Source organism: Xyrauchen texanus, chromosome 40 (genome assembly GCF_025860055.1).
Source record: "Xyrauchen texanus isolate HMW12.3.18 chromosome 40, RBS_HiC_50CHRs, whole genome shotgun sequence".
NCBI classification, from domain to species: domain Eukaryota; kingdom Metazoa; phylum Chordata; class Actinopteri; order Cypriniformes; family Catostomidae; genus Xyrauchen; species Xyrauchen texanus.
Window position 1 is genome coordinate 36268481 of NC_068315.1, and position 12402 is coordinate 36280882.

A 12402-nucleotide genomic window follows, 5' to 3' on the forward strand; every position below is an offset into this window, starting at 1 on the left:
ATTAGATTTCTTTTTAGACCACACCTGAACAGTAATGTTAGTAGACCTTCCTGAAATTAAATCACTGTGCCTATATTAGTTTACTTAATATGTTTGTTATACATTATTTATACAATATGTTTTTACATTATACATTTTTTAATTTAAGTCTACAAGTGCAGATTGGTCAAGTGTTCAATAAATGTTTTTGTTGAGAAATTTTGTCTATCTTAAGTAATTTTTTGTGTTACATTTTATCTTTCAAATAAAAGGTTCAAATAAGAGGTTAAAAACAAGCACATATCGGCCAAAATAAATCTGCAGCATTTATCGGCCATTGGCCGACCCGGATTTCAAAAGATCTTGACTTGCTGCATAATCCAGTTGCGCTTGAGCTTCAACTACTGTCAACTTTCGACTCATCAGTCAACAGAATATTCTACCAAAAGGTTTGAGGCTCATCTAAATTTTGTCAAAACACATCCTCAATGTTCTTCTGGGTTTGCAGTGGTTTTCACCTCGCCACTCTTCCATGGATGACATTTCTGGGCAGTGTCTTTCTGATTCTGGAGTCATGAACATTGACCTTTTATTGACGCTAGAGAGGCCTGCAGTTCCTTGGATGATGTCCTTGGATTTTTTGTGACTTCCTGGATGAGTCGTCTGTGCTCTTGGAGGAATTTTGGAAGGTTGGCCACTTCTGGGAAGGTTCACTACTGTGCCATTTTTCTCCATTTGGAGATAATGGCTTTCACTGTTGTTGGTCCGAAGTTGATGGTGGTTGCTCTCCAACTCACTAAAAACATCTGTCCATCTCTTGACACAGCAAAAAGTTTTCAATCATTTTTGATCAATTTCTCAGTGCAATCATCAAACCCCAAAATATGACCATGCACAACAGAATGATACGCAAAAAGTCCTTCAGTTGCGTGCACTGTGTCAGATTCAGAACGATTCAGTTACTTTTAGCAGCATCCACATGCTTTTTTTGAATGAACATGCTGCGTGATGTCGGTGCGGTCTCCATGGGTGATGGAGCTTGCTTTTCCACGAATCTCACACCTCTTTTACTAGTCTTTGTCTGTGACTCATTTTTTAGAACTGTAAACTCTTTTTGAAGATCCTCATTAAATGTGACATTTTTCCAGCTGCAATTTCATCTGTGTGCTCTTTAAAACTTACTCTTCAATCAGTCCACTAACTGGACGTCTATTGATAGAGGATTGTGATTGGATAGTTTATTCCAGAGGTTCTCAAACTTTTGGAACTAAAGCCTCCCCTATCATGTGGCATTCAATTTACCCCTGTCTCTTGCACACAGTCAGCAAAGTTGGGAATCATGTCAACATTTTTATTAATCAGCCGATCATGCCAAAGATCCAATTTGCCTACGAATGCATTGACTTGGTCTGAAAGAAGCAAGATGTTGGATCACTTGGATCAATGTGTTCAACAAATGTCTTCACCTCTGAACGCAATTCGTAGAGGCGATGTAAAACCCGACCTCTGGAGAGCCAGCGAACCTCAGTGCGAAATAATATTGTTTTTATTGAAAGGGGAAGTGCCACCAACATGTGATTTTTGTCAGACACCACTGTCTATAAAACACATTTTACTGGAATGTCCTACTTTTAATGCCACTAGGGAACATTTTTACTCTAAAGTTTTTGGATGTTTTCAAAATGTTTCAACAGGGAAAATGTTCTAAAACAAATTTTTTTTTATTATCAAATATTGAAATGAAAGATCTTCTATAATGTTCATTGTGTATATTACTGTATTATATTTTGAGTACATTACCTTTTAAAATTGCCTTGAACTTGCCATGAAAATATCCAGTGATGCTGACATGGCAATAAAAATAAATAAATAGCATCTATTCTATCCTATATGCACAATGCCCTATGCATAAATAATGTGGGTATAAAAATGGAAATTGCTTCATTGAACACAAGGAGCCCTAAAATGCGACTTGGTAAATTAGCAGCCACAGGTATTATACGATGAGTTCCGCTAAAATTCCAAAAGCTGATACAGAAAAGAGAATATAATACAGGGAGCACCAGCAGTGGAAGAGAGACGTGCCTTTTCTGCACAAGGGATTGAATATCTGTTAGAAGCATGAGAGGTATATGCTTTGACTGCATGAGAGAAAATGTACATTTACAGAGGTTTAATGATAGTGCCACATAATTACACATAATATGTGTACACCTAATTCTGTATTTTCAGTAGGCAGAATTATTAGCTCATATTTCCATTTGGTGTCACCATTGCCCTATTCTAGGCTGATTTGTAGTCCTAGTACATCTCTGATGGATCAGTTAGCACTTTTAAGAACAGTACTTTTATCTAAATTGAAAGGAATTTAACTGATTGCATTTGTCTTTTAAGTAATAATATAATTATAAAAAACGTTGAATCTTAAGTTTTCTTGATTTAGGCATATTTTAATGAATTGTGAACCAAACCGTTAGTTCAGTATCATGAGATGAGTGAATCGTTACACCCCTAATAATTTACAGCATTAGCTGAGAGAGAATTTCTTTAAAATTACAGCAAAATGGACTTTGTAACTGATATATTCCCTTATGAATTGATATCGCAATCAGAATCATATTTAGAGCTTGTGAATTGGAATTGAATCAGGAAATCTGTATCAATACCCAGCCCGATTTGATGCTGCAGAAACAGTATATTGTGTTTGAGCCATTTTTAGGTCTGCTAAGGGGTGCTCAGATACCAAAATTTTGGCTTCGGTATGAAACCAGCCCTGGTACCTCGGTATCGATACTAACTCTTTACTTGGGCAACAAATAAAAAAAAAACTCAGATATTTGCTTAAATTACACAGAAAATTATTGACAAAACAACTGCACAAAGTCTTCTAGATAAAATGATGCCTTTTTCTGTTTTATTTTTCTGGATTCCATGTTAAATGTTTTAATTATTTAATTTAATGTTTTAATCAAATACATACTGTACAGCTTTGATCAAATGAAAATATAATAATATATAAATAATTACTTGAGGTAAAAACAAAAAAAAGATGCACAACAGAGCTTTAATGAAAACATTACATTATATTAATAATACCTGAGGTTGCCATGGCTGCATCTCAACATTCTGATATTCAGTGCTGGTATTCATCTTTTGTGATATTGCTTACAGATAATAATACTAATAATATAACCATTTAATATTAAATTATTGTTTTTATGAGTATTAATGTGACTACTTTGAAAATCAAGCAGTAGTTGTAGTTCTGTGTGTGTGAAGGAGATGACCGAGCAGAGTGGAGCCTTTCATTGTGGCGCGCAGTGCATGTGACTGTATGTTATTAGGGATGCACCGAAATGAAAATTCTGGGCCAAAACCGAAAATCCAGGATGCACTTGGCCAAAAACCAAAACCGAAATTTGTACCCATTTAAAAAAAATAAAATAAATGGTGTGTATAATTGTATTAATTTTATACTTTTTCATGAATTTCATGAATTTAATGAATCTGAATTGAAAAACTACAAACCAATAAAATAAATCACACTTTTATTGAAAGTAACACACCAAAATTGGACAAAAACAATATTAAAACATTATTAAATATTATTCTTCTTTCAGTTCTGTAAAAATGTAATTTTACAGATTTGATTAACAATTATCCAAATAATGTAAAGTTTTAGAAAACTATTATATGCAAAACAACAGTCAAGTAATGAACTTAGCTAGCATCTTTCAAAAAGTTTCAATATGCAACAGTAATTTTAATTAAAACAAAAAGGCAGAACACAGAATGGCAGAGGGCCTCTATTCCACTGATCTATATATAACTATAATATATAATTATATATATATAGATCAGTGCTCTGTTCTGTTTATGTAAACGTATGTACACTTTAAGTGAAAATGATTGTGCAAAACAACAGTAATTGAACTAAATCCAACCTCAACTGTAAACGACAGATGTATCCTCAAGTGAAGAACAAGTGTAATGTAATTGCTATACACATCATATTGGACCGCTTTCTATTTAAGTACAAGTGACAGGTTTCTCTTCAAGAACAAAAGTTGCTCAATTTTCTGACAGTCTCTCCTGTCTGAAAGCTCATCAAGAACATGAGATGCTGCACTGAACAGTCTCTCACTCTCTGTGCTGGTGCTTGGGCAGATAAATACCTGTGCGCAATCCGCGCAAGCAAAGGAAAGCGGTCTTTGTTTATGCGCCCGTAGTCAAGGGGATTGTCGCTTCTGGCGTAGTTCCGCTAGATACGTCTCAAGTTGTGGTGTAGCTGCGCTAGTTGTGTCACTTTCCTGTAGAATCTCTTGCTGTACTCTGTATATATATATCTTGAAAGTTCTGCTGAACAAAAACTGCAGATCGCAAATTTAATGTCCTTATCAGAAACTTTGAAGAATTTCCACACCGCTGACATGATCGGCCTTTGTTTGGTAGCGCCTTGATAAGGGCTAGATCGACCAGAGTGAAATCTGAGCACTGAGGGGCGGGGCGAGGAGGTATTTTTGGCTCATATTTTCGGCCTTTTTTCTCTTTCGGCCAAAAACCGAAAGTGCCATTTTCGGCCGAAAATGTTCGGCACATCCCTATATATTATTGAATTAAATGACATCCTTCTGCTGTTTAATGTTCACATTTGGCCATATCGAGACTTTATTATTATTTTGAAATGGTCTTTGATTTCATCTCAAACTATTACATTACATTTTGCTAATGGAAGCATACTTTAATATGTACCGAAATAATTAAGATGATATTGTACTGTTTTAACATTTTTGGAATCGCGATATTTCATTAGTATACTGCGCAACCCTAGGTTTGTTACGTCAGTCTTTTACAAACAAGCACAAAACAAAATATATTTACAGTTCATTCTTTGTAGAGTGGTGGGTAGTTTGACAACTAGACAGCCTCCGTTTATCATTATTAAAATTGGGGTATTTGGTGTGATTTTTGAAAGTAAAAATCTTTTTTTTTTTTTTTGTCTCGTCAAAACCAAGTAATAGGGAAATGTTCACAATTGCCAAAGTAGTGATGTAACTGAAATTGTGTAATTGCTGTTGTGTAATGGATGGTTTTTAGACTTTACAGCCTCCCTGCCATGTTTCCTGGCTGGCTGACTTTTCCACAGACCTCAGTGGGGTTTTTGTATGTTGGAGGCCTTTTCCAAAGCTGCTATTACCTTCAACATTTCACCATGTTTTGTTCTCTCTTCCAACTTGCTATAAATAGACTTCAGTACCGGTAATGTGTGGAGGGTACGGTAATGTAACGATGGAAAATGAGTATTGTCTGGCGGACTGTAGTACATATGTTATGACTGCAAATGTGTGATTGTTGTTTTGAAGGTCTCTAGCCTTGTGTTTAGCTTGTTTTCTTGGGTGTGTTGCAGGCTACTAGTTATGGGATCAGAAAATTGATGGATGTAATCTGTGGTCTTCAGAACATAAAGGTGACATTTCAGTGCGCTAGAACAAGCTGCTTTTCTTTTTCTTAAGACGTGTTGAGATCACATGACCAGCCGAATACTGCTCTCTTTATCTTAGTTAACCATCAGACAATCACATAATCACACCAATTGTCAGACACTTTTGGATTTCAGGAAACAAGTTAACCATGGGTGACAAATATTCCTGTGAATAGAATATTTCTACAATGGAATGCACAGATACAAAATATGTGTGCTGATATGAATATCACATCATTATGAACAGATATACTTAACTTTGGAAAGCTGGGGTGCCACAAAGCAGGACATACCCACCTGCTGGTGATGCCAATTGTTTCAAGTTTGTATTTGTCACATACATAACCATACACAGAATGATATGTAGTGAAATTCTTGATACAACCTTTCTCCCCACAGTTTACGATAAAGATTATTATACACACTAAAGGGTAGAAATAGAAATTAAATTTTAAAATGGCCATTTAAAAACAATAAAATACACTATAAAATAGGGGAAAGATAAATATACTATATGAAATGGTGCATTGTGACAGATGTAGAGTAGCAGCAACAGTTTGACTGGCAATATATATATATATATATATATATATATATATATATATATATATATATATATATATATATATATATTGTGCAGGGTAAAGTGCAATTGTACAGTAATGTTCAATATGTAGTAATGTAGTCCTGCAACAGGTCAGAATATTGCTGAAGAATATTCCTTCAAGTGTGTGGTGTTGAATAGTGAACTTAGTCCTGGTGTTGTTCTTGGTTCAGGACACGGATGGCCTAGGGAAAAAAGCTCCTCCTCATTCTTTCCATTTTCGCCATCAGGGAGCGGAAGGGTTTCCTTGACTGCAACAAAGAGAAGAGTCCATTATTAGGATGGCTGAGGGCTTTCATGATTTTCCTGGCTTTGGTCCAGCATCGTTTGCTGTACATAGATGGACTGCAGGTCAGGGAGTTTGATGTGGGTGATGTGCTCAGCTGATCGCACCACTCTTTGTAGAGCCAGTCTATCCTGTTTTGTGCAGTTTCCAAACCAGGCTGTGATGTTTCCTGTCAGGATGCTCTCAATGGTGCAGGTGTAAAAGTTTTTTAGCACCATAGAGGGCAGTTTACATTTCTTTAAGCGCCTGAGGTGGTAAAGACGCTGACTGGCCTTATTCGCTACATGTGTTAACGTGACAGGACCATGACAGATCATGTGAGATGTTTATACCAAGGTAAAGGAAATGATCCGCTCTCTCTCCAATGTTGCCCCGTTGATCTTAATGGGGTGATATGTCCTTGCCTGCTTTGTACTGAAGTCCACAATCAGCTCCTTTGTCTTGCTGGCATTCAAAAGGAGGTTGTTCTCCTGGCACCAGTCCTCCAGGCCTTTGAGCTCCTGTAGATAGGCCCTCTAGTCATTATCAGAGATCAGGCCCACCACAACTGTGTCGTCAGCAAGCTTGACAGTGGTGGTGGAGTTGGAAGTGGCCACACAGTCATAAGTGTACAATGAGTACAGCAGGGGATACAATAAATGTACAATTACAGCACACCCCTTGGGGGCTCCAGTGGTGGTGGGGTGAGACATGTCTGCCCACCCTTACTGCTTGAGAAGTTGGAGATCCACTGACGCAGAGGTGTGCTAAATCCTAGGTCCTCCATCTTGGTGGTGAGTTTTGAGGGAATTATAGTATTAAAAGCTGAACTGTAATCAACAAACACCATTTTAACAATTTCCCTTCCTCTTGTCCAGATGTTCTAGGATTGTGTGAAGGCAGCCGTTATCACTATTGATGGTCAGTAAGTTGTTGGCCAATATAAATAGGAGTATTTCTGTTGTAATTGATAATATGCTTGGTGAGAAGTAAGAAAGATTAAAATAACTTTGTGCAAGAGAAAAAAAGCAAACTGTGGTCAGAGCAGTCGTGACTGCAGCCAACCTCACTGCCGCCATTTAGAGGATGGAGATATAGCCCATCTTTTTTGGTGTTGTGTAGAGATCCAGGAATTCTGGTTGAAGGTTCAGAGTTTTGTATGTGATGTGTTGAGCACTCTGGTTTCGTTTTGCCCCAGACTCTGTGTTTTGGGCGATGGAGCGGTCATCGATGTGGGGAATAGACACATAGAGAATTGGGTTCTGACCAGTGTGTTGATCACCAGGCAGATGGGTTTGATGGGTTGGAGGTCAGCGGTAGTGGTGCCCAGAGATGGGGAGCATGCCGACTTTGAGGTGGCTTCATTTGGAAGACAGAGTAGCTTGGATTTGTTTGTTGGGAAATGGGGAGTTTTTTTTTTGAGGGCTCTAGGTGTGGGGCGGGTAGAGAGTAGTATAGTTTTAAATTTTTTTATTTATTATATATATATATATATATATATATATATATAATATATAATATATATATATATATATATATATATATATATATATATATATGAGGATTGGAAGGGGTGAGGTGATTTGTGGGGTTTAAATGTTGATTGTTTGTAAATGTTTTTGCTTTTATTTATTGTAAGAATTAATACAGTTTGTGATTGTAACAACACAAACTCATAGATATAGTGTGACACGTGAAATTGTCAGAAATGTATTGAAATTTAATAAGTAATAATGAACCCCCCATTCACTCCTCAGATCAACCATCACCTACAATGACCTTTACATACAGGAAGTAGTGCAAATAGAAATCCCTCTTCTCAGGGGCAGTTTCCATTGTTGTAACATCACAGACATTAGCTAAAGGTGCACTCAGAAATGTTTTCCTCACTAACAAACTTTTACTCAAGAAATGAAAAGTATTTTTGAAACATGTAATACATAAATAAATAATGTACACTCCCATGAGATGAGGACTCTAGTTTATATAAGCTGTTATTGGACACTTTCACACATGTAAGAAATGAATCATGGCTGACTGTTAATGGTGATTTTCTACAATGGCATCTGAAACTGAAAACTGTTGTTTGAATGGTGCTGCATCCATACAGCTGGTTGTCAGTGTAAGGCCAAGACGACACATTCATACATTTACTGAGTGGACCTTTAAGAAGAGTGACACAACTTCTTTGAATATCACAAAATAACTATGTCTTAACAATATTATAATTATGTACATGCTCAATTAAATCTATTTTCGTAATATAACCACTTTTTTGTGTTAAATACATTTAATTGTTTCTATTATATCCCAGGAAACCTCTTTGAGGTATGAGGGGGACATGCAGATTTTGTTACACATGATATCTCTCAAACTCAATAAAATATGTATTTTATGACAAAATGTAACTTAAAAAAGTGCACATTATAAGGGTGCACCGATCGATTGGCCACCGATCTAAATCTTCTGAATTTCATATTAAATCTGCAATTGGCCGGTTGGGCCTAGAATCAGGGCTGATCTTTTTTGCGGCACGCACACTGCTTCTCTAATGTATAAGTGCTTTCTCAGCCCTTGAAGCATGCCAGTGTGACCACTGGAGGGCGAGATGTTGGCAATTCCAAGCATTCACAATTTTTTTTTTCTCCAATTTGGAATGCCTAATTTCCAATGTGCTCTAAATCCTCGTGGTGACGTAGTGACTTGCCTCAACTTAGTGGCAGAGAACGAATCTCAATTGCCTCCACGTCTGAGACAGTCAACCTGCGCATCTTATCACATGACTTGTTGAGCGCGTTATGGTGGATACATGGCGCCTGTGGAAGCTTTATTCTCCACGGCATCCACTCAAAACCCTATTATAGCGACCATGATGAGGTTACCCCATGTGACTCTACCCTCCCTAGCAACCGGGCCAATTTAGTTGCATAGGAGACCAGCCTGGAGTCACTCAGCTTGCCCTGAATTCAAAACTTGCGACTACAGGGGTGGTAGTCGGCATTTTTACTAGCTGAGCTACCCAGGACCCCCTAAGCATTCACAAATGTAATCTTTCAGACATGCTGTTATTCAGATGAATATGTGGTTTGGTTTTAAAAATGTGTAAGAATTACACATGTATGAATATCAAGCTGCCCATTTTCAATACGGTAGTTATTCTGACTTGCTGCACTGTGAGCACAGAGAGGATAAAGAGACTGCACACAGATATAAAAATCAAATAAACATGCAAATACATGATGAGTCGTGACAATCAGATGTTGTGTTGAGCTATAGAGACTATTTAAGCGATCATGAGCACTTTCAGCTCTCTGTGTCAATCAAACATGTTCTCTCAATATCTCATCAGTCTCTCTTGCAGCGCTATTCCCAATTTAAATCAGACTGATGTTGGTCACAATGCCACTAATAACAGATAGAACTGTTTAACCTTTAATAACGGCAGTGTGTCGTCACACATTTGCTTAATAATTCCTGATTTGTATTGCCACGAAACACCAAAGGTAGTAAAGAAATCAGAAATACTAATGATTCCTCACAGGAACCTAGACAACTTATGTTTGAAGTAGTCATAACTGTTTCAAAACAAACAAAAGTTAGCAATTCACAATTAATGTAATTTGACTGTTTGGTGCATAAAAATATCTGCAAAGTGTAGCGATGGGCGCTTTAAAAAAAAAAAAAAAGGTATCAGTATTGGCCGATCTTAGGGCTAACAAATTGGTGCTTGGTGTCCGCCTCAAATTTCCTGATCGGCGCACCACTAACAAATAGCTTTCACCCTACAGGATAAAATGTGCAATAATTTCACAATTTACTGGTATTTAAAATGTATTTCTATTTTTGCAAATTAGAAATCTATTGCTCCACACACCGTCTGACTGTCGTGACTCGCGTTACATCACGTAAACTCAGATTTGTATTTGCATCTTTATTTTTTGGTTAATTAGTTTTTACATCTGTTTGCAGTATCTTTGAACTCTCCATGTCTGTTATTTCATGTGTGCCCCAATTAGAATAAAATATCAACATGATGCAACATAAGTTTGCATGCATAGACTGCTATAACTGACATTTTTCACAGTTATGTTATTGAGGCAGCTGTAATTGTTATCTCAGCCTTAGGCTCTACAGGTTTACCATGTTTCAGAGTAATTGCACTGTTATAAACAAAGCACATTATTACCTGACATTAACTGAATTCTGAATAGCCTGTTGTTAGACACATTATATTGGTGAGATTTCTTAATATTTGTAATTTTATGAACTCTGAATGATGAAGCTGAATTATGTCCAGAACATAAGCATCATACTTACATCTGCACAGACAATAAAGCCAATGAACTGGTAAACTTGCGGTGTGAATACGCTGTTTCTACAATGCAATATCCTAAACTGGTTAAAACACTGAAATGAATAACATTCTCTAAAGCATGAAGAATGCAGGAGCTTCTATATTCTTTATATGCTGTTATTTCAGAACTCAGGCTTTCACAAGGACAGTTGTAGACTATTTTGAATGTATCTTTTAGATGTTTGATACATGTTTAAATTTAAAAATGTTTCTACATTTTTCTTGTTTTAATATTTAAAGTATGGTCATATATATTTTATTTCCATTGATTAAGAGTATATGCCATCAGAGTAAAACTGACTAAAATTAATGAATATAACATGATGAAATATTGACTACATTTAAAGGACATTTTTGTCAAAACACTAAAGCTATTTATAAAAATAAACATTGTATAAAAAGTAATACTGGTTGTAGGCTAATTGTCTAAAAGGGTTTTTACGGCCCATTTTGAAAGGAAATCATCGGTTCTCATCATAGGCCGTTTTAAAAACAATCGACTGATGGTCAATAGTGCAGATTATTGCTTTTATTGGCTCACAGCTTTAACTTTTGCATTATTGCTGATGTAGTTTAAGGATTTACAAACAACATTTCAACCATGTTCTGTTGAAGCCATTCACAAACTTGTTTTTCAGGAATCTTAGTTCCCGTTGAGTACGTGTGGAGTCATGTCCTTTATTACAAACTACATCTGACTGATGCTTTTACCTTTTGACTTCCTTTTCTGTAGGAAAGACCCTGAGTTGGTCCATCGAGAGCACAGACCAGCACAGCTATTCATGGTACCCTTCTGAAAGCGACATGAGACCTCTAGCCCAGACGGCCACGTTGAAGTCTGAGAAAACGGATGCCAAGGATTCCTATGATGCCTGGAGCTCTGTGGTCGGTCTGGGGGTACGCTCCACATCCCTCTTCACCAGTCCCAAAAACCCTCCGTCTACCATGTGGGCATCCAGTAGTTACAGTCGCAGCAGCATTCAGGACAAAACCTCCTCTGAGACTCATTTAGACGAGCTTGGCCAGGGGTACTTTAAGATTCCTGTAGAGCCATCTGAAAGTGAGGATCACTCGCAGTCGCCACTCAGGTCTTCCAACTGCCGAACGTACTGCAGACCCAGTAAAGGCAAGCAGGATGGAGGACCTGATGGGAGTGAAATTGCCTCCGGTGGTGACTCTGTAGGAGTGTCGCACAACAGCGGAGCTGACTGCGCCGTTGGGATGACGACAAACATAGGTCGGACGAGAGACTTCACTGTGCTGAACCCGTCCTGTTTGTCAATGTTTAACGTCACTTTCCAGGACTCCATGGACCGCAATATGGAGGAGTACACAGTCAGCGCCCCAGCTGCAGACCCAGTGGATGCACTAAGACTGAGGAAGGAAACAGAGACTGAGAGCAAACACATTAGGTAATAGTGTGAGGCATGTGCACTACTGTAACAAATCGAATATTCACTGTATAATTGGAATGATTTTGCTGATGATTTGAAATGAATCAATATTGTGATATCACGATTTTAATATGTTTTTTATTTGGCCATGATCTGTAGTCCTTAACAACTTGCTTTTGTTTTGTTTGGTTTCAGTGTTGTAAGATTTTTGCTTATTCTGTATTTTGTTTTGGGTTTATGTTTTGGTTGGTATGTTCTTTGTTTCGGTTTAGTGCATCAATACCACTTTTTCTCCCCGATACCGATTTCATAACTGAACTCTCT

At 37.3% G+C, this 12402-nt stretch overlaps 1 protein-coding gene across 1 annotated transcript in view; it reads left to right on the forward strand.

The window, feature by feature from the left end:
- Window positions 1-12402, forward strand: part of LOC127633541 (wings apart-like protein homolog) — a 93456-nt gene that overhangs the window by 21442 nt on the left and 59612 nt on the right. The window contains exon 3 of the mRNA XM_052112714.1: window positions 11418-12096. Within this exon, the coding sequence (XP_051968674.1) occupies window positions 11418-12096 (679 nt within the window). The remainder of the gene's footprint in view (window positions 1-11417; window positions 12097-12402) is intronic.